This window comes from Meles meles, chromosome 6 (genome assembly GCF_922984935.1).
Source record: "Meles meles chromosome 6, mMelMel3.1 paternal haplotype, whole genome shotgun sequence".
Classification (NCBI taxonomy): Eukaryota; Metazoa; Chordata; class Mammalia; order Carnivora; family Mustelidae; genus Meles; species Meles meles.
The window spans coordinates 21,058,642-21,081,372 of record NC_060071.1 but is presented as its reverse complement, the minus strand read 5'-3'; the positions used below and the strand labels follow the sequence as shown (position 1 = coordinate 21,081,372).

At 51.2% G+C, this 22,731-nt stretch overlaps 1 protein-coding gene across 4 annotated transcripts in view; it reads left to right on the top strand.

The window, feature by feature from the left end:
• APBA2 (amyloid beta precursor protein binding family A member 2) overlaps positions 1-22,731 on the top strand; it is a 245,337-nt gene that overhangs the window by 206,779 nt on the left and 15,827 nt on the right. For 3 of the 4 annotated variants that reach the window (XM_046009954.1, XM_046009952.1, XM_046009955.1), the window contains 4 exons: positions 15,167-15,312; positions 15,908-15,943; positions 18,884-18,970; positions 21,392-21,577. In XM_046009954.1, the coding sequence (XP_045865910.1) occupies positions 15,167-15,312; positions 15,908-15,943; positions 18,884-18,970; positions 21,392-21,577 (455 nt within the window). The remainder of the gene's footprint in view (positions 1-15,166; positions 15,313-15,907; positions 15,944-18,883; positions 18,971-21,391; positions 21,578-22,731) is intronic. The other variant, XM_046009956.1, reaches the window with a different exon arrangement.

The following is a 22,731-nucleotide window of genomic DNA, read 5'->3' as shown; positions in this document are numbered from 1 at the left end:
CTGATGATTGTTTCTATTTCCTTTGTGTTAGTCATGACCTCTCCCTTTTCATTCATAATTTTATTAATTTGGGTCCTCTCTCTATTCTTTTGGATTAGTTTGGCCAGTGGTTTATCAATCTTATTGATTCTTTCAAAAAAACAGATTCTAGTTTCATTGATATGTTCTACTGTATCTCTAGTTTCTATCTCATTGATCTCTGCTCTAATCTTGATTCTTTCCCTTCTTGTGTGTGGGGTTCGCTTAATTTGTTGTCAATTCTCCAGTTCTTTAAGGTGTAAAGAGAGCTGGTGTATTCTGGATTTTTCAGTATTTTTGAGGGAGGCTTGGATGGCTATGTATTTCCCCCTTAGGAGCCCCTTTGTTGTATCCCATAGGTTTTGTACTGAAGTGTCTTCATTCTCATTGGTTTCCATGAATTGTTTAAGTTCTTCTTTGATTTCCTGGTTGATCCAAACATTCTTAAGCAGAGTGGTCTTTAGCTTCCAAATTGCTACCCCAGCTTTCTTTTGAGGCCCATTGGCATGAAAGATGCTTCTCCATACCTTCACTTTCAGTCTGGATGTATCATTAGGTTCCAAATATGTCTCTCGTAGATAACATATAGATGGGTCCTGTCGTTTTATCCATTCTACAGCCCTGTGTCATTTTATGGGAGCATTTAGGTTGTTCACATTGAGAGTAATTATTGAAAGACATTGTTTTATTGACATCATGTTACCTGTGAAGTCCTTGTTTCTATAGATTGTCTCTGTGAATTTCCATTCTATGTCACTCTTGGGTTCTTTCTTCTTTTATGGAACCCCTCTTAATATTTCTTGTAATGCCTGCTTGGTGGCTACATGCTCTTTTAAACCTTGCTTGTCTTGGAAGCTCTTTATCTCTCTATCCATTCTGAATGTCATCCTTGCTGGATAAAATATTCTTGGCTGCATGTTCTTCTCATTTAGTGTCCTGAATATTTCTTACCAGCCCTTTCTGGCTTGCCAGGTTTCTGTTCTGACAGGTCTGACGTTATTCTGATGGACCTTCCTCTGTACATAAGGAATCTCTTCCCCTTAGCTGCCCTCAGGAGCTCTTGTCTAAAATTATGATTCATCAGTCTCACAATCAAGTGTCTTGAGGTCTTTCTAGATTCATTGATCTTGGGGGATGTCTTCTCTGCCTTAGGGACATGAATGCTGCTTCCATTCCCCAGATTGGGAAATTTTTCATCAAGAATTTGTTCAACTATATCTTCTAGTCTTCTTTCTTTCTCCTCCCCCTCAGGGATCCCAATAATTCTGACGTTGGAACGTTTCATGCATCGTTTATTTCCCTAATTCTGTTTTCATGGTTTCTAAGGTGTTTCTTCCATCCTTCCTCCTGATCCTTTTTCTCTATCACTTTGTCCTCTAGATCACTAATTCTTTCTTCTGCCTTGAATACCTTAGCTGTTAGAGTATTTAGATTAGATTGAATCTCATTGATAGCATTTTTAACTTCTTCCCGGGGGGACTTTCACTTCTGCCCATAGAAATTCCATATTGTCACTAATGGTTTTCTCCAACTAGCCATTGCTTGGATAATTGTTAGTCTGAATTCTCTTTCTAATATACTGTTTACATCCATATCCAGTAGTTCTGATGGAGAGGGCACAGTCTCTGAATTTCTCCTCTGTTGGATGTTCCTCCTCCTAGTCATGCCACAATCTAGGCAAGGTGCAGCCTCTCCACTGATGTCTCCTGCCCCCATAGAGATCCTGAAGTGTATAATCTTACATCTCAGGCTGATTTCATGGGTGTTTCAGAGTGTTCTGGTAGATAATTAGATCACTTTAGCAGACTGGTTGAAACAGGGTCTCCGACTTCTCTGCCATCTTGCCCCTCCTCAAACCATCAGCTACTTCTTCCAGGAATATATACACATTCATTTCTTTCAATTTTAGGATATAATTCCATCAGTAATGAGAGGGGAGAGTCAGCAGCTTAGATCTGATGGAGATCCAGTGTCCCCAACAAGTGGCTGGTGACATCTACAGAGTCCACAGCAGGAAGTAGGCCGTGCCTTGCAGAAGCACACCCATGTTTGTCAGGAAGGCCTCTCTGCCCTTCAGGGAGCTAGTAACACACACCTGAGGTCTCACACAGGCAGCCAGGCCTGACCCCAGTGTGTGGTCAATCAGCGACTGACCCTGCCCCAAGGCCTTCTGGACAACACCAGCCGCCCCAGCCAGGTAGAGCAGGAGACTGCATCTTTTGATATTTTTGCATTTTGAAAGTTTTCATTTAAATCCCAGTTCGTTCACACACTGTGTTACGGGTATTTTCAGGTATGTAGTATAGTGATTCAACACTTCCATGTATCACCAAGTGCTCATCACAAATGCCCTTCTGCATCCCCACCACCTGTTTCCACCATCCCCCACCCCCTCCCCTTCAGTAACTATCAGTTTGTTCTCTCTAGTTAAGAGTCTGTTTCTTGGTTTGCCTAACTCTCTTTTTTCCCTTTGCTCATCTGTTTTATTTTTTTCATTTCCACATATGAGTGAAATCATATGGTATTTATCTTTCTCTGACTTACTTCACCTAGCATAATATTCTCCACCTCCATCCACATCATTGCAAATGGCAAGATTTCATTCTTTATTTTAGCTGAATAATATTCCTCTGTGTGTGTGTGTGTGTGTGTGTGTGTGTGTGTCTACTACCTCTTCTTTATCCATTTATCAGTTGATGAACACTTAGGCTTCTTCCATAGTTTGGCTATTGTAGATAATGCTGCTATACACATTGAGGTACATATGTCCCTTTGAATTAGTATTTTTGTATTCTAGTGTAAATACCAGTAGTGCAATTGCTGGGTTGTGCAGTAGTTCCATTTTTAAATTTTTGAGGAACCTCCATATTTTTACTTTTTAAAAAATGCATTTTTTTCACAAATCATCTTTTTTTTCAGTATTTAAATTTATTTATTTTTTCAGCATAACAGTATTCATTGTTTTTGCTAAAAAATTCATTTTATTTAATACTATTATTATTTTTAGAGAGAGGAAGAATGTGAGAGTGAGCATGAATTGGGGGAGGGGCAAAGGGAGAACGAGAGAGAGAATCTTAAGCAGATTCCATTCTCAGTGCAGAACCCCATGTGGGGCTCAGTTTCATGACCTTGAGATCATGACCTGAGCCAAAATCAAGAGTTAGTCACTCAACCAACTGAGCCACCCAAGCACCCTTCCATATTTTTACTTTGCTGAACATTTTCTGTCATCAATTGTATCTTTTTCCTTTGATGCTACTAAGTTTTTGAGATTAGTATGACCTTTACACTCTTTTTTAAAAAAGATTTTATTTATTTATTTAGAGCATGCAGTAATGGGGGGAGGGGCAGAGGGAGAGGGAGAGACAGCACCTCAAGCAGACTCCATGCTGAGTGTGGAGCCAGACGCAGGGCTTGATCCCATGACCCTGAGACCACAATCTGAGCTGAAATCAAGAGTTGGACACTCAACCAACTAAGCCACCTAGGTGTCCTAACCTTTACACTCTTACTGTTATTTTTTTTCCTTCTATACCTTTTATGATTTCTTTCGCTTGAGTTCCATATTTAATATTTCTGGAATTTATTTTGGTATCTGGATCTAAAAAGAATTACATTTTAATCATTTTCTTGCAAACAGCTAATCATTTGTGCCAAAACCATTCCATAAATTTTTCCCTCTCTGATTTGAAATGCTGCCTTTATCATATAATACATTGTCCTTTATACTAGGTCTGTTTCTGGATCTCCACTGAGGTTCCAGAACCAAGCTGCTTTATTTAATTGAGGATTTATTGTGCATTTTATTACCTGGAAGGCTAATGTCTGCCTTCTGTCACTGTCATTTCTGTTCAGAACTTCCCTGGATCCTCTTGTGTATTTTTTTTTCCTATAGAACCTTGAGAACTAGCTTATCAGTTACACAATAAAAATTCCTATTGGCATTTTTATTTGACATGCATTACATTTATCTTTATGTTAGTATATGAAATGGCAGAAACCTCCATTTGAAACCCCAATTGGGAAATCTAGGCCCTGCTAATCTCTCTGTCTCTGGCCAGCAGCCTTGGAAGTGAACTTGGGAAGTGGATCCTCCCCTGTTCTGAATGGCTGCAGCCTTGGGAGAGTCCCTGAGCCAGAAGCACTGAGCCCAGGGGCACCAGGGTCCCTCTGCCCACAGAAACTAACAAATCCTTGTCGTTTTCAGCTGCGAAGTTTGGGATAATTTGTGATGCTTGTATATAGATAACTAATATCCTGTGTTTTTTTTTTCCCATTTTATTTATTTTTTCAGCGTAACAGTAACAGTATTCATTCTTTTTGCACAACACCCAGTGCTCCATGCAAAACGTGCCCTCTCCATTACCCACCACCTGTTCCCCCAACCTCCCACCCCTGACCCTTCAAAACCCTCAGGTTGTTTTTCAGAGTCCATAGTCCCTTATGGTTCGCCTCCCTTTCCAATTATCCTGTGTTTTAAAGATAAAGCATGTCGTAATTCATAGTGATTTTAAGATAAAATGCACCATGATTCATATTGTCAGGACTGTAGGGTTTTTACATTTGTACCTTTTCCCCATCCTCAAGGACACCAACCTAATTCTGCATTTGTTTTATTCCATCAATCATACAATAGTCTCAGAGTAATAAGAACAACATCACCAAGGACATGTGATTATAGATACAATTTGGGATTCGTTTGCATAGACTTTGGTCTTCAGAGGATAGCCCAGGAGGGATGTACTGTTAAACTACTGCATTTTGAAATCATTCAAAATAGTTCTCTTCATTACCATGTCACGACTGCATTCACATTTAGATGCATTTTTTTTCTTTAGGAATTTTGGTTTTTTTTTTTTTCATTGAATTTTGTCTTATAATTATATAAAATACTTACATGGTTCTGAAGTCAAGTATAGAAAACAGGATGTCTGCAAAGGCATCTAATTTCTTACCTCATTACCCCACCTCCCAAATCCTTTCCTCCCGCTGGGGATCACCAGTTTTAACATTTTACCTATTTTTAGGTGAATCTTCCCCTTTCTTAGATAAATGGTAATGAGTTAACACCCTTTTTCCATCTTCCTTTTTTTTTTTTTTTAAGAGATTTTATTTATTTATTTAACACAGAGAGAGAGTGTGCAAGTGGGTGGGGGCGGGTAGCAGAGGGAGAGGGAGAAGCAGGCTTCCCCCCAAGCAGGGAGCCCGATACTATGCGGGGCTCAATCCTAGGACCCTGGGATCATGACCCACGTTGAAGGCAGGTGCTTAACCCACTGAACCACCCAGGTGCCCCCCTCCCGTCTTCTTTTTTACACTTAACGCTAAGCTCTGGAGATTATGCCGAGTTCTGCACACTGCAGAGCAGTACATGGAAGTGCCCTGTGCTGTTTGGACGCCTGCTGCGTGGATGGATATCCCCTAGGCAGGAACATTTGGGCGGTTTCCAGGGTTTTGTTCTTAGAAATAGTGCCACAGTGAGCAGCTTTATGCCTGTGCCTTTCCCTGTTTTGGGCCACTTTTTGTATTCGTTCTGCTCTTTCTGGGGTGTCATTCTCAGGTCCAAGCGTGTGTTTAGGACATGACTTGGGCAGATCTGTCCACGGTACTGAGCTTAGCCTTGACCTTCCTTGACTCTTTGTCTTCCTCTGGTGACTTTACCTGGCTTGTTGGGGGTCTGATAATCCATGCTCTGGAACTTTCACATCCTTTCCTTCGGTGATGCCCCAGCCTGCCCTGCAGCCCCAGGAGGCCCTCGCCCCGGTGAATGTTCCGAGGCTCTGGTTTCTCACACGGCATCTTCTCTTTTACTGTAGCCCCCTTATGGGGTCCCCTTTAACAGGGGCTTTCAGGAGGCCCAGCTCAGCCCATGGCAGCGGTAGCTATCTGGCTCTGGGACAGGCTGGTGTGTGGGGGTGGGGACTGGTATTCAGGGCAGGTGGAGCCTTGCCAGAGCCCAGAGACCACGCCCCAGGTCTGTTGGTAGAAGGTCTGACCTGAGGTCCAGCTTCACAACTATAAGGTTCATCCCCTCCTGCCTCCTCAGCCACTGTTGACACAGCTTCCCTTCCCCAGGCCAGCTCTGGCCCTCATTTCAGTGGCTTATCTGGCGTGTGGCCTCAGCACTTGTCCTGCTCCTAGCCCCTCCTCCCTGTCCTATCTCCTCAGGCCTCCCTGTCCTGTCCTCCTCCTAGCTGAGACCAGTCCCTCTCCGTGCTTGTGAACCTCACCCGACCTGATGTGTTTTCTCTCCCATATCTTCCACTCTCGCCTCTTTGGGCTTCTGAGAGCATCCATCCTGGCCCGCGTGCCAGGCACTCCCCCACACGCCGCAACCCTCTGCCTGGCTCTCCGAGATCACTGCGGGCTTCCTGGTCACTGTGCGCAAGAAACGCAAGGGCTCCTTTCTCCTCCTGCCAGCATGGGCACAGCGGAACCTGCCCCTGGGCACAGGGTGCTGGACCTCGGTGGAGCTGAGTCCTAGGACATCTCCCCACCCTGTCCCCCTCCCCTGATGATTCTTCTGTGTCTGCACCAACGCGCAGTTTATCAGGACCCCTGAGTCCAGCTGCCTCCTGAGCGCCTTGGAAGACTCCCAGTTTCCTGCATCTAGATGTGCAGAATACCCACCCCCAAGGCCAGCCCCTCCCCAGCATCCCCTCCTCATAGCTGCAGCTTTGTCCATCCCATGGTACAACTGCTTCCCAGCACCCCTCCTGTGGAACTGAACCTCCACAGTGGATCCAGTGTGTCGCTGTCTCTGGCAGCGTCATCATGCTGGTCCACACCGTCACTACTATCACCGCCACCACCACCACCATCATCATCGTCATCATCACTCACTCACTCACTTGCTAGGACAGCTGCAGTAGCCTCCTGGATGCTCTCCCTTCTTCTCTGTGGTTTGCCTCTCTGCAGCCAGAGCCGCTTTGTAAAAACAGAGAGGTTGGGCCATGTTCCTGACCCGTACTCTGCAATGGCAGTCCTTGGTGTCCAGGATCTTCACCTCCAGCTGGCACTCTCTCGGCAGCCTCAGCTTGTTGCAACTGCTGGCCCGCTCCATGCATCCTGGCAGTTTGCATGTTTTGTAGCTTTTGAAAGGTGCTATACTCTGTCACCCCAGGGCCTTTGCACCTGCTCTTGCCTGAGCCTGGAAAGCTCTCTTCTCTTTTCCCTCTATGATTTTTTGATCCCTTTGCATCCTCCAGGCCTCGGCTCAGAGAGCAGCTACCCCCAGCTTCTCAAGGTCATACTCCCCTGTTGCTTCTTCACAGGTAGAGCATCCTTCCTTCATGGCTTCACCACATGCCATCCTGATGTGTTTATTTGGTGACTGTCGGACTGATGTTGGCCCGTGAGCTCCACATCTTCTGTTCTCATGGGAGGGCTCAAAAATCCTAGTACCTGAATCAGTGGCAGTGGTCTTGTGCAAAGTCATTTGACCCCATGGGCACTGTTCTTATTTGTAAAATTGGGACACTGAGATCTGCTTCATGAGGGTGTTGAGGACCGAGTGGAACTAGACCTTTGTTACACACAGAGGTCTGGTGTGTCAGGGATGGGGGCTGTTCTCAGCGACCTTTCAGATACACACTCACACGCCCGTCCTCTGCTGTGCTCTGGCTCTACCCAGCAGTCCCCTCCCCGTGAGATAAGCAGAAGCAGGCACAGGTCTTGGAATTAATGAGATTACCTGGATCCAGGCCACTTGTGGGTAGCCTCTGTCCACCACCCACCTTCAGGATAATTTCCCCCAAAGGTGTCAGGGACAGAGGCTCCAAGGCGTGACCCTGTTGGACCTCTCACCCCTTTCCCTGCTCAGAGAGGACTTCAGGACTTAGGTTCTCCAACAGACATTTCAAACAGAGGCTTCCTCCGGGAGGAAGGAGCCCGGCACAGCCTAGTCTTCAGGTCCAAACTGTGCAGATCCGTTCCGCATACGCTGACGTTTGTACGGTCCCAACAAGGAACTCACAACAAGAAAACAGAAGTCAGCAATCATTCTCTGAGGACACAGGATAGCCTTGAAACCTCTCTTTTTTCTTTTGTCGTTCTGTCTCCCTCTGGTGGTCTTGGCCTCGGGCTAGTTCAAGAGTTGAGCCAAAGAAGTTGAGCCAAACAATTTACGCCCAGCCGTAGGGGGCCCGCTGCTTTAGAATCCTCATGGGGCTGTGTGATTTGTGATTGGAGTTGAGAGCAGTGTCTGCGAGCCTGAGACACTCGCCTCCCCACACTGGCCGCTCTTCTCTGCTTCCTAATAAGTGTGCAAGTGTGAGTGGGTCTGACAGGCAGGCAGGAAGCTGAAGGCACTGTTTTTGTTTTGTATTGTTTCCTTTTTGAAAGAAAGAGCAAGGCAGAGATGATAAGAACCTCCGGCGAAGGTGGGCAGCGGAGGTTGGCATCTTTTGGAGTTGTAACAAAGACTGGAATCTTTCTCTGGCCTCTTCCCAGGCAGCAGGCGCCCATGGGTGTTGGCGGTGGACCCCACTGCCCAGGATGGGTGCCCTTCTCACTCCACAGCAGTCTGGGCTCCCAGATCTGCTGGGGCCCATTCTGGGGGAGGGGGAGGCAGCTTTTAATGTATCTACTCAGGGATGTAGACTGAAACAGGATGTGAATTTCAGAAAGGTCTGGCAAGCTGCCCCCGGCCATCCTGGGAAGTGGCAAGGGGAAAGGCAAAGGACAGTGGCCTCAGAGGGTGGGAGTCCATTCAAAAGGCAAGGCCTAACCTCCCACCCCCAGGGACGGGTTCCACAGAGAGCCATTCGACTCCTGCCCCACAGATAGGGCGTGAAGACCCCTGTCCAGGCCCAGGCCATGGGTGCTGGCTGAGGGTGTGGGCCTGTGGGCGAGCAGTTACCCCATGCCTGCTGGGACCACGGGACTTTCCTGCAGAACACAGTGGCACCATCTACTGGTCAGTAGTGGTCATTGCAGGGAGGACAAGTGGCTTGGGCCTGCTATGTATGGGGTGACCGTCAGCAAATGATGGGCACTTGGAACCACACTTACTGGAGAGAATGAGGCCTGAGAGGAAGATGGCATAAGATAGCAAAAATGGACACGCTTCAGTCAGAAGCCCTGAGGGACAGGGTGGGAAGTTCCACCGTGTGACTGGCTGTCCTCTTTCCCTCTGTGGGGGTGGCACCTGCCTTCCCCTAGCGAGTGACAGGTGCCAGTGGGCCCGCAGTGCACACCAGGGCTACTGATGGATGAACAGGGAGGGGTTCTTCCCTCCATGCCCCTTCCCATTCTGCAGCCGTCCCCTCCCATCTCTTACTCTTTTACCACGAGGTCGCCAGCCCTGGCCAGCCGGAGGGGGAGGTTATCATCTCCAGAGCTAGGACCAAAGCGCCTGAGATGGAAGGAGCCACCGGGAATCTTGTCCTTGGGACCTGGCGCTTTGTAAAGAACCAGCCCTGCCAGGGAAAGCAGGTGCTGGCTTGGCCTCTCAGCAGCTTTGCTCCTAAGAAGACAGGGGAGGAGGAGGGCTTGTGTGCTGAAGGTTAGGTTTGCCCAGAGGGGTGCTCTTCAGTGTCACTGGGGCGTGTGTGTAATGCGGAGTCCCAGAACCCACCCGATGGGACTGGGGCCTCTGCAAGTTCCTTGGGCTCTGAACATGATTCTGGACACAAGAGGAGCTGCTTGGGATCTTCTTCTGTCCCTCCGTCCCCGACTTCAGCTCCAGGGGTTTTAAATCTGCCCCATAGGGTACCGGGTTTAGAGAGCTTTGTACCACTTTGTACCTGCAGCGTGGGGACTCCCCACGTCGATAACAGTGGAGGCCACCGTGCGGGATGTGGCTGCCTTTGGGTCTGGCCCCTGCTCTGTCCCTTAACATCAGTGTGACTGTGACGTCCCTTTGTCGTCTGAGCCTCGGAGGGCTGTCAGGCCATGTGCCCACAAGACCATGTGAGGGCACTCACTGGCCTCGGACCCTGCCCGCTGGCATTGCTGCTGCCCCCCTCATCTGGTGCTCCAGGCCCTGCCTGGGCTAAGTGCTATGACGTGTCTTTTGACTTACGTGGAAATGAAATCTAAGACTTCGTTAACTAATGCCTTGTACTTTACATGCTTTTAGCTTTTATGAAGCTCATCCTATTAATCTTACCTTTGCAAAAACCCTAAGAAGATAGAAATCAGGAGTTCCCCCTCACCCCATTTCACTGGTGAGTAAATTGAGTCCCCCCCCCCAAAAAAAAAGAGAGAGAGAGAGATGACTGTCCCAAGGGCACAAAGCCTTTTCGAGCAGGACAGTTGGAAGAACTCAGACTCCCGCCGTGTCCCTGGATCCATGAGCAGGCTCTGTGGGACCCTAGAGGGCTGTCCCCACCTCCCTTCAGACCCTGAAAGCGGTCCCATAAAACAACACACTCCTTTTCAAGGATTTCCCTTTGCATCACGCAGGTCTGTGCTCACCGTGGCTTCTGAGAGCAGCCTTCCTTTTCTTCATCAGATGCAGGCTGCGGCCCTGTCCCCCTCACACTGGGGTTTGCTTCCTGCCTCCTAACTCTCATTGTCTGAGAAGACCTTGCTTATTTGGTTGCTTTTCTTACCAAGCTCTCTAAGAGAGGGCACCTCCTTGCCTTAGTCCCAGACCTTGTTGTGGCTGTCCCAAAGCCCCCATGGAGTGTCCCTCAACGTGGACAGGCGGGAAGGGGAGGGGAAGGTGCCTTCCCTCTCTGCAGAACTGGGGGAGCCCATTCACCACCCTGCCTGCACAGATACCCCAAGTGCTTGTTGCCATATTAAAATGCTAATGACGGTAACGTGGCTTGCTGAGCCCTTCTTCTGAGCTCCGGCCCGGTCCTCACTGCATCCTGCATGGGCCCTGGGGTGGGTGGTCCTGGGGTCAGAGGCCTGGAGAGTTGTAGGCTCCGAAATGGGCCCCCTCGTGTCCTCGGTTCTCTGAGAGTCCTGCCTGCCGCGGGGGGCATGGGGTGCCGGGCCACCTGCTGCCGGGATGGCCTTCCTCTGGGGTCTCAACATTGTTCGGAGCTCCTCTTTCTCTTGTGTTTGGGCTTGTGGTTGTAGAGGGGCTTTATGACCTCGATAGTGTAAGGTGCCTGCCCGCGGGGGTGCCCTGATGTCATGGTGGGCACTTGGTCTCGGACCTCCCAGTGGGTGCACAGGCCTGCTTCGGAGGGTGGCTCTGTGGACTCAGGGGCCGTGTGAAAAGCTTTGTGGACACTCCTGTGTACCTACATGGGTGTGGGTGCTTGTACACGCATGCGCGTGTGTGTGTAGAGGGCTGAGGGCTTGTTGACCCGTGATGGACTCTCGGTGAAGTGAAAGGCCCTGGGGGGAGCCCTCAGAGTCCTCTGCACTGAGGTCCCACAACCCAGGTCTCTGCGGTCCCCACCAGAGCCAGCACCAGCTGGAGGCCAGAGTGGGCAGCCCGGGAGGCAGTGGGTAGGCTGGGCTAGAAGGGAAGGCACCGTCATTCTGCATGGCCACTTGCATGGACCTTTGGGGAAGGTAGCGGTGACGACGGGATGAGGAACACTTGATCTGAATATGCATGTGCGTGTGCTTTTCTGGGGTGTCTTTTAAACACCGGAAGGGTGAACTTATAAACCTGCCAGAAGCTAGGGTACCCCCTGGGCCCTCCAGCCCACCTGGCCCCAGCCCCCAACCTCCACCCCTAATCCCTCCCACCACCAGCCCTCAACCCAGAGTTCACCCCCCACCCGGCCCCTGATACCCTCTTCTCAAGGCCCCCTGTGCCCAACCCCTCCCCCCCCTTCACTGACCCCCAAAGCTGTGGAGCCCTTGGACCACCACCCGTCTGCAGCCACAGGCAGCCTCCTCCGGATCCAGCAATGCCGGCTGGGTGGGAAGAGCTTTCCCAGAGAAAAGGATGTGGTGGGGAACCCACGCAGAGGGGCAGCTCTCCCCCTCCAGACCTAGGCCCTACTTTCTCCTGTCTCTCCTCCCCCACCCAAGGCTCTTGAAAAGACCCCTTCACTTGGTCCTGGAACAGAAGATGCTTCTTTCCTCCAGACGCAGATGAGAGGGGCTGGGTGAGGTGCTTGGGGAAAAGGCTTTGCCAGCAGACTGTGGGAGTCACGGGGGTGTCCATCCTAGGGGGAGGACCAGGGAGGCTCTGTGGCTTCTCAGAGAGGGCTGGGAGGCTGAGGGGTGGGGCCTTCAGTTTGGTTCCCTGAGGGTTTGGAGGAGGCTCCCAAAACTTATCCGAGATCCCTGGAACAAACCATCTGAGCCCCCAAGAGGAAGGGGTGCATCCTCTGGGCGCTGCTAAGGAGGCTGTCAGGGTCAGTGGGGAGCAAGAGAGGGGGTCCCCAGGGCAGTGGTGTCAGGATGGGAGGGCTCCCACAATTCTGTGGTTCATGACCTGGGGCGTTCCTAAGGTGGGACCTGCCAGGCCCGTGATTACTAACAGATTCCTTTCAAACTTCAGAATACTTGGCCTCGTTCTAAAGCACGTTATAAAAATTGCCTTCAGTGCAGGAGCTGTGGTGCTGGCTTGAGAGAGATGGGAGTAGGTACCCGGGTATAAGTCTGACATGTGAGCCCCTGGGGAGGGGTCTTCAGGCAGCCAGTTGAGGCTAACGGACACATGCTATGACCCATTTCGGAGCTTTAATGGCAAGTCCACAGGCTGAGGCTTGTTCCAGTGAAAGCCTAATGCACGGTCTCCTCCCAGACATCTCCCCGTGGGCCATTATCTCCTGTGGTTTGAAGAGAACTAGTTTCAGAAAGTAATTTGAAAAACCCGCCCTGAATCCAGGGTCGGCCTGGGGTCAGGGCAGCTGCATGTTCCCATCTCGGGGTAACAGCCTGCTCACAGTGGGCCCCTCGCTGAGCCCCCAGCGCCCGAGCAGCTGGGGGTTGGCATGCGGGCCAGAGCTGGGGCCCCAGTCTCTGGGGGTCTGCCGATGTCAGGATGACAGAGCCCAGTGAAACTGCCCTTGTCCCCTCACATGCACGGACCTCTGAATGGGAGCACTGTTTGGGGGCTCAGGGACAGTGAATGGGAGCATTGTATTTTGGGGCTCTCAGGACATTCTCCTGAGAAAATGAGGGGCCCCATGCAGTTTGCAGCAGGGGAGTTCTAAGAGGACCCTCTCATGGTAGCACAGGGAGTAACCTGTGGGTAGAAGGTTCAGGTCTTAGTCTTGCTGCTCTAACCAAGCATCAGAGGCTCCGCGGTTTATAAACCATGGAGGATGGAAGTCCCAGATCAGGGTACCCATGTGGTCGAGTTCTGGTGAGAGCCCCTTTCCGGGTGACAGACGTCCTTCTCTCTGTGTCCAAGTATGGCAGAAAGCAGACAAGGTTGCTCTCCAGGGTCCCTTTTATCAGGGCACAGATCCCATTCCTGAGGGCTCTGCCCTCCTTGACCTCCCAGATCCTATCCCAGAGGTCATACTTCTAATCCCATCACATGGCGGGGGGGGGGGGGGGGGGGGGGGGGGGGGGATGAGGGCTTCTGCATCAGGATTTTGGAGGGACACAGGCAGTCCACTGCTATTCACACGGTCTAGTTGAAGGCCGACCTCACCACTGCTATTCACACGGTCTAGTTGAAGGCTGTCCTCACGTCCAGGATGGAAGGAGGCAGTGGCAGAACTGGAGAGAGGCTGACTCGGACTGGGAGGGACAGGCTTCGCGGGTGGGTTGGTTATGGGGGAAGGATGAAATGGTGCTTATGCAGAGGGAGAGGGGGCGCTTCTCAGGGGCACCTTTCGGGGTCACCAACATGTTCTGAGGGTATTTTGGGCTGTGAATTTGGAATGGAACCAGTCTGACTTGTTGGGCGGCTCTGGCTCTTTCCAGCTGCAGGCCCACAGGTAACAGGGCTGGAGTTGTTCTGTGGCCCTGGGGCCCACAGGTGGGATGGGGTCAGGGAGTTGTGGCTGTTGGGCAGATGTTATGGGACTGGTGGACAGTAGCATCCAGGCTTTTGGCAAGTCGATGCTTTTAGCAGCAGAGAGGTTCAGAGGGGAGAACACGGTTCCCCATAGCTGGCTGAGGGTCAGGGTCTGGAGGGGACTGCTGGCCAGGGGGACCAGCTAGCCAGCCCTGTAGACCCTGGAGTGAGGGGGAGTCCGAGAGTCAGAGCCAAGGTCCCTCAGAAGGAGGGGGTCTGGCCGAGAGGCAGGCAGGGAGAAAGAAGGCAGTGACTTGGAAAGGAAGGTGGTGGTTCTCAGAGGAAGGCCGAGTGATGGTCTGTGGGTTACAGGCTGTGGACCCGGGGCCAAATGCTCCTAGCCACCGGGGTCCATGTATGAGGTTTTCCAGAGCCTGCTCATAGACAGACATGCCTGCTCATAGACAGATGGCCTGGGCCTGCTGTTGTCCTCTGGATGCAGAGGTGACTCGTTGGACCCAGACTGCAAAGCCTAAGGTATTTTCCATCTAGCGCCCTACAGAAAAGTTTTGCTGACCTTACCTATAGCTGCCTGTCCAGGACAGGAGTCACTGGCCACATGTGGCAATTTCTAGGTAAATTACTTAGATTACATGAAATTTAAAAATTCATTTCCTCTTGCAGTAGCCCCAGATCAAGTACTCCAAAGCCACACAAGGCTAGCGGGCCCCGGAATTAAACAGCACCAAGATAGAACACTCTACATCATGGCAGAAACGTCCATTGACAGCACTGGTCCAGGCAGCAGGGGGGAGCAAGAGCTATGTCACCCAGCCAGGATTTGAGGTGTAGGAAATGAGGGAACCCACCCAGGCAGGCATGTGACAGGACCAGAGCCCTACAGCGCAGACGCGGAGGAGAAGGCCCCAGAAGAACTGGAGGATACTGGGCAGTTTCTGCTCCCTGACCTGTTTCCAGAGGGCTCGGGATAAGCAAGGAAATGCCGTCCAGTTTGGGAAAGTGTGTCTCTGGGACTGCAGCCTATGGTTGTCACCTCGGAGGCTGAGATGCCCTGTGTGACAGCTGCCTGAGGTCCCAGAATTGTCCTCCTGAGCCATGCACGTGGACTTTTCTAGTCTGGGTGTTGCATTTGCTTTCCTCCATGTACCACACACTATGTGGTGATGAGGGAAGGAGACCGGCCTTCCTCTGCTGACTGCGGATGGGCCGTGGGTCAGCCCTTTGCTTTCATCCCCCGTCCCTGTGACCTTATCCCTGGGTCCTCTGGGAGGATGCTAACTGTGCCCCCATCAGTTCCAGGGCCCTGTGAACCAGAAGACCTCATTGATGGAATCATCTTTGCTGCCAACTACCTGGGGTCCACCCAGCTGCTCTCAGAACGTAACCCTTCCAAGAACATCAGAATGATGCAGGCCCAGGAGGCCGTCAGCCGGGTCAAGGTACTGGTGCGCTCAGCGGAGTGCCGGTTTGGCCAAGTCAGTGAAACTAATGGGGTCTGGAGGGAAGGGTGGGGTGGTCCGAGGAGATGCCCCCTCTGGGCAGGACAGGGTCTGTGGATGCTGCCAGCTCCTGGAGGCTGAGAAACCATGTTGGGCGCCTCATCTGTCCTCGCTGTGCCCTGACCTCCTTCATGAAGGCACAGGGACACGAGATCATGGTGGTCTGGAGAAGAGAACACAGCACCCCGGGCCCTCCTGCCCCACACCCCAGTCCTGCTTCTCTGCCCAAGAGCCTGGTGCTTCTCTGCTGGCCAGTGGCAGCACTCCGTCCTGTCTCACCCCCTCAGATCCAGGCGGTTGTTGGTGATTCCCAGCGCCCGAGGGATGCATGTGGGGGCTTCTCGTGGTCAGTGTGCATGCTCGCTGAAGTGGTGGCTACCCACCCCTCCTGCCTCTGCGGGGGGCTTCCCCTGAGCACAGGGTCGGAGTCCTGGGGGCTTGACCCCAAGACCGAAATAACTTGGCTGCCCTTCCTTCTCTTCCTTTCTTTCTTCCTTCCTTTATCCGTTTTTCTTTTCTTTTACATGCTGCGCAGAGGATGCAAAAGGCTGCTAAAATCAAGAAAAAAGCGGTGTGTAGGGCTGAGGGCTTTGCCTGGGTTTCTGGGCCTCATCCTGTGCAGGTTGGGGGTGGGGCAGTCCTGTTTGCAGGAGCACACATCACGTGGCAAACAGCTTTTTCCTCATCCCTGGGTAGATAAATAGTAGACTTTTGAACAAACTACAGACACTCATGTATGTGTGTGTGTGTGTGTGTGTGTGTGTGTGTGTGTTTTAAATTTTTAACCACCCACTTACAGAAGAATCTAATCATTGCCCTTTTTCCAGATTTCTTATTTATTCTCTCCTGTCCTAGAACACGGCTAATGCCGCGATGTTCCTGTTTCATGCAGATGTTTTTACAGGTGACATTTGACACGACCACGTGATGCATTTAGCACTTAGGCTCCCCGTACAAAATTAATTAAATTGTTCTGATATTTAAAAACTCATTAGGCTTAATTTGTTGAATCAGGATGATGATGAGAAGGTCACTTTGCCCACAAGATGCGTTCCCCACTGGAAAGGGTTGCTGTGGGGCGCCTGGGAGGCTCAGTAGGTTGAGCATCCGACTCTTGGTCTCCGCTCAGGTCTTCCTCTCAGGCTGGTGAGCTGAGGCCCTGCATCGGACTCCACGCCCAGCAAGGAGCATGCTTTAAAAAAAAGGGTGGGCGCACAGAGTTTCTGGGCATGAGACAACTTAAAAAAAAAAAAAAAATCAAGTTGACCTCCAGTCATTTGTTTGTGAACCTGGTCATTTAGTAAATGCTCTGTCCTCTCTATACAGGAAATCTCAAGTGTTCGGTGTCAGAAGGCACTGATCTGCTGCAGGCTTGTTGCTTAAAGGGAAAGAGATTCAATCCTCTGTTCACCACCTGAACAGCATTTTCTGGGTCTGGGCACTCACTTCCTCCTGTGATGAGACTTCTCTCCCTATGATGATATTTGCTCTTTGCCCGGTGGTGTCTCCTTGGATTCCTTGAGCTGTAGGAGAGGAAGGAACTCACCCATCTCCCTCCTCCCAGTGAGCTTTCTGCTAGGCGCCTCCAGGCAGTGGAGATGGGCCTGGCTTTGCAGAGCGCTAGCTGGGGTATGCTTCTCTCCCAAGGCAGAGGGGCTCCCAGCCTGTGGTTTGTCCAGGGCAACTTTGGGCTTCCCAAGCACCAGGCGGCTGGAGCGGGGCTCTTGTCCTCAGTGTGCCATCTGGGGGAACCCAAAGGGGCTCCAGGGAGCAGGCGGGTCTGGTCCGGAACAGCCTCCAGACCTGCTGAGGCGAGCTGGTTAGATCCCTGGAGAGCTGTTCTTCCCAAGCCGAGGGCTCCTACTCTGGTCTGCTCACGTCTGGCCAGGCGAGCACTGAGAGGAGGGTGTGTCACGAGTCTGGGACCAGGAGAAAGCAGCGTCCCCCACACAGCTAACCTCAAGTGACTATGGGGTCATGGCTCCCTTTCTTCCAGCAGAGAGTATGGCGGGCGAGCTTTGCTGTCCTCTGATCAGTTTTGGCTTTCTCCATTCTCCCCCAGATCGAGCCCTCTCCCCTCCACGTTTGTCCCTTTCTCCCATCGAGGGCACAGCGCCCGAGCTTCCTCCAGAAATTGTCACTAAAACCCAGTCCACCTTCAACTTTTCTTCTTTTTCTTTTTCTTCATCTCCCCCCCCCTTCTGGCTGAACCTACTTTTTCAAGCAAGAGGGTTTTGAGGAACAATCCCTAATATGTAACGTTTGAAAGCATGTGGACATATGTGCTTAGACATACATGTTAGAATATAACCCGGTTTTTGAAATCAGAGGAAAAGTAGTTCCTCTGCGTTCCTGCTATTTTCAACTGCATTATTTTGAACTCCATTTTTTCTTCTTTTAAAATCAGTTGAAAGCTGTGTCACCTCAGGGTGGGCCAAAAGCCCAAAAGAACTTTTCTCTTGAAAACGGAGCGGCAATGCAAATATATCAATATTTTATAGGGTCTCTCTGTAACTCTGATTTCTTGAGGAATGGTCAGCAGGGGGATTGTGGATTTCAGATTTTGTAGCCAGGAATTAAATCATAGTTTCTGCTCTTTTGAAGTGGAAGATACGTCACCGTGGGCTCCCAGTGACCATGAAGTATTTCTTACCTCAGTGGGCAAACTGAAAGAATTTGTATTTCATTGCCACTGTGCAGTAGTAATTAAAATTCCCATGGTTGTAAAAACCAGTGAAAAGCTGTCCTGGTGAAGAGCAGACCCTGAATAAATAGTTAACTCAGCTTCTAGAACATTCCATGGACACATAAGCAATGGCCATAAGATGAACACACTCCAGGAGCTGACAAAACGGGCGTTTGTGTGACAGCTTCTTCTGGTTTTTCCTATGTTGCTGGGAGGGCAGCACTGAGTCCTTCTGGGGTCTTGCTTCCCTTAGGGTTTTTGGAAGATCAGCATTAAGCCTGCTGGGGGGTTGACATAACTAGGACTATTTAAATCAGAAGAAGATGCTGACGATCTAATCCAACGACTTTGAAAATTTCTTCCTCATTTCTGGGGATATTTGGAATCCCAAATCCCGGAAACGTGTGCAGCCCGAGTACACAGACCCTGTGCCTTTACTGAGTTTGATAAGCGTCGGCAGGCAGGCCTACTTTTTAGGGAGTGGAGGGGTTGCGCTTTGGATGCTGGGACCCAAGACCCCAGGCGTCCGGCCCCCCTCCATGCTCAGGCTTCCGGAAGCTGTCTCCTCCCTCCTTCTTCACGCCCTGTGCAAACTGCCTTCAGAACTCAGTTCGCTAGAGATTGTGCTGGAAGGCGGCATGCAATTGAGATTTCCCAGGGCTGCTCCCAGCCGGAGAGGCATTTCCCTCTAGGGGCGCTCAGGGTCATTAGTAAAATTGTCAGGCCTTTGTTCAAGTTAGGTTTTTTGTTTTTGTCTTTGATTTTTGGTTTTATTTTGTTTGTTTGTTTTATTCATTTGTAAGAGTATCCACTGTCCTTTCTTAGAATTCGGAGGGGGATGCCCAGACCCTGACCGAAGTGGATCTCTTCATCTCCACCCAGAGGATCAAGGTGTTAAATGCGGACACACAGGTAAGTGCTTTAAAGACCGTTGTTTAAAATCATGTCATTAAACCCTGAACTTCCCACCTCAGGAACCAGAGGAGAATGAGGTCTGACTGTGGGAGAACTTTCCCTCTGGGAATGAGCTGAAGTGCTGTCCCCGAGGACAGTCGCTGCAGACCCCGAGGCTTGAATGGGTTGTGGCTGTAAAATCTGGAGCAAGCTGCGGGGGGTGGGCTGAGAGAACCCTTCCGTGTCCTGTGGTGTAGGTGTGCTGCAGGTGGGATTAAGGAGGCAAAATGAAGGGGAAGGTGTGGGGAGTCAGAAGCTCTGTGCTCACCATCAGGGTTCTAGAAGGGCCTTCCGGAAACCTGTGCATGCCAGGCCTGGGGAATGGAGCAGGAGGGTGGAAAGGCCAGGTGAGCCCTTGGCCCTCCAGGGGGATGGTGCTCCACCAAGGGGGTGTGTGGGGGGGGGCTGTCTTAAGATTTTTCTACCTGTGAACCATTGTGCCCTGGCCAGCTTCTGCTCATTTTTTCTGGGTCTTCATCACTGCTGTTGGTGGAGAAAACAGATCCGTGAGGAACAAGTGAGCCGTGCCAGATAGAAAGGCCCACGTGCCGAGGAGGAAGAGGACAGGAGGCCAGGGGCATGGGGCAGAGGGAAGGAGGGGTCGGGAAGGCCTCACACAGTGCCCTGTGCCTGAAGTTTGCTGGGAAAAGGGAGGCTTCACTCACCTCCATTCCTAGGCCCGTGGGAGGACCGCCAAATGCGGGATAATGACCCCTTTGCTTCTTTGTCCTCAGCAAGTAATCTGTGTGGTGACTGTCTGGATGTGTAGGGACCCTGTTCCCTGATACCCGTTTCGCCTGTAGGTTTTGGCACAAGGGATCATCTTGCTTGTGTTGGTTCTAACACTGAAAGTGCAAAAATGGTCCATTTCCTAATTATGTCATGCTCTCCACTTTTTATTATTGGACCTGACCCCAGGCAGAAGACCTTCTGTTTCTTTCTCTCTCTCTTCACTGTGGACCGATGGATTTTTTTTTTTTTTTTTTTTTTTTTTTTTGTAACTTGTGTTACTCTTTTTGGTGCTCCGGTGATCCCTAATTGGACCTTTAAACTGGTCCTGGGTGGTTTGGACATCTTCCCTTTCGTTGCAGATCACATCCTTGCTTTCTGAGGCAGTGAGGTGTTCCGAGCTCCCCCGATGCTTCCCCAGCCCCAGACCTGGAATCAGCCGTTTCTTTGAGGAGTCACACGCACTTCTTTTCCGTGGGGAACAATATTACAGAAACAAAGATCCGGGCGCTGGCCGTGCCCATGGTCGCAGGGGTCTCATGGTTCCTGGGGCCTTGCTATGAGCGGAGCTAGACAGTATATGTGTTCTGAAAAGCCCAGAGTTCACACTCGTCCCTCTGTCTGCCCGGGATCTGTGGCCACAGGTGCTGAAGAGGCACCCTTGACGGTTTCCGGACCAGTCCCCCTTGCTGAAAAGTGGCTCTTGTGGTTTGAAACCCCCACCCCTCCCCACCCCACCCGGCCTTGGCCAGGAAACAAATCAGCTCCCGGAAGACAGACGCGGTGTAATATCTGCGTAAAAGTCGATTCTGTGAGGAAGAAAAGAGGCTTCCAAGGTTGCAGAAGCAGCCAATTCTTCTTTTGTGGAAAAAGCACAAAGCAATAAAAGACCAACTGATTAGTTTCTCAGAGCCTTTGTGTGCAGCCTTGTTACGTAGGGGTCACGGGCATGAAGCTCAGGGGAGATTCCTGGCAGACGACAAAAGCCATCAAGAGTAATGGACCTGCCAGGAGCCGAGGGAATTGAATGGCCAGAGACCCATCGATCAGTCAGGGGAGCTGCCTCAGTGTCCCCTGACGGGGGACTGCCCTGCTTGGGCTCCCCGGGAAGAACTCATCTCTGGAAAACATTAGCCTTAGAGCCTTCCTCAGCTGCTAGGGAGAAGCACATGGTTTGCAGAGTAGGGACCCTTCTCCAGAGCCACAGATTGCCTCTGCCAGCCTCCCCTCTCTTCCCCCAGCAGGGATAAGAGCGGCCCCTGACCTTGTGCCTGCAAGAAACAGCAGGAGGGTGCTGGGGGGCAAAGGAAGAGTCACCTTGACTGTGCATCACTGCCCTCGAACACCGTGTTCCCTAGAGCAGTGATTGTCAACCAGGGTGATGTTGTCCCCCATGGGGGCATTTGGCAAAGACTGGAAATAGTTCTGGTGGTCACAACTTAGCAAGGGAGCAATGCCACTGGCATCTAGCCAGGAGAGGTCAGGGGTCGCCGCTAATCGTCCTACAGTGTGTGAGACAGCCCTTCGCAATACAGGAGGACCCATCCAAAGGGCATCAGCGTCGAGGCCAAGAAATCCCGAACCTGAGTGTGGAGTGATGGCTTGTTCTCCCTAACGTTCCCTAACATGGATCCGCCCCGCTCCCGACAGGAGACCATGATGGACCACGCCTTGCGCACCATCTCCTACATCGCAGACATCGGGAACATCGTGGTGCTCATGGCCAGGCGCCGCATGCCCCGGTCGGCCTCGCAGGACTGCATCGAGACCACCCCTGGGGCCCAGGAGGGGAAGAAGCAGTACAAGATGATCTGCCACGTGTTCGAGTCCGAGGACGTAAGTAACCGCGCTGGCACACAGGGCCCCTGCCAGTGGGCCCGAGCTCACAGCACCCCGGCAGCATCCCAGGCTCTTCGGAAACTGCGTCTCAGGTGGAAATCTGGTGCACTGTCATTGATGTCTCCAGGGGAATCAGAATTTTTTGTTTTGTTGTTGTTGTTCTGTGTTTGTTCGTTTTTCCTAACACTCCAGAGTTTGCAGAGAGAGTGAACATAGTTTTATTTCACTTCATGAAATAATGTCCTTCAGGGCCGTTTGTAAATTGAACATGGTTGAACAGGCCAGGGGCGCTAACAAATTCCTCGCTGACTTTTTGGTGGTTAAGATGTGCATTTTCACACGCCAGGCTTGCATACAAGGAAGCAATGCCTGTGCCCAAGGAAGAGCTCTGTTTTTGCTCATGGCCATTTCACGTCGTAATTCAAAATACTTCACACTCGCTAAGAGACCATGAACCCTTTGACTCTTTCCTTCAGTGGGATAAGAGCATCTTTCTGAGCCTGGAGCTGGGAGAAGGAAACCAGAGAAGGGAGCCGGGGGCCAAGTGGTGTGAGCACAGGAGACTTTGGGCTAGGTCTCTCTGCTGCCCCCTGGCGGGCAGATCTTGTGGGTGTTGCCGAAGGAGAATTTTGAAAGCCAATCCTCCCTGGATATTTGGAAAGGGGCATTCTTGTTCACATATGGGCTTGCAGGGCAGGGACCTGAAGTGGAAGGGAATGGCCCCCATATTTTTATATGTGAAGGCAAGACTGAGGTAGAGTCCTCCTTTTGCTAAGCAGTTGAAGTCATCTAGAAGTGCTCTGAAGCAATGGTATATTGATGCGAGAAGAAATTTAAACACAGACCCGCTGGTGCACACACAGATTCTTCTCCCCACGATCCAGATCTCCGTGGGCACCTGGATGGGCACTTCCATGGGACTCAGGGCTAGAGGATGTCTTAGAGACCTGGTGGGGAGAGATGGGTCCTCGGGAAGGGCTGTGAGTGAGGGGCAAGGCAAGGCCAGTGGCAAATGGTAGCAGCCTGCTGGCAGAGAAGTCACAGGAGCAGGGAATGCCATGGGGCTCCTAGCTGCCAGCCCCTGTGGATGGCCACGGGCCGAGGGCTAGAGTCAGCGGTGCTGTTGTCTGGAGGTGAGCATGAGTGGGACT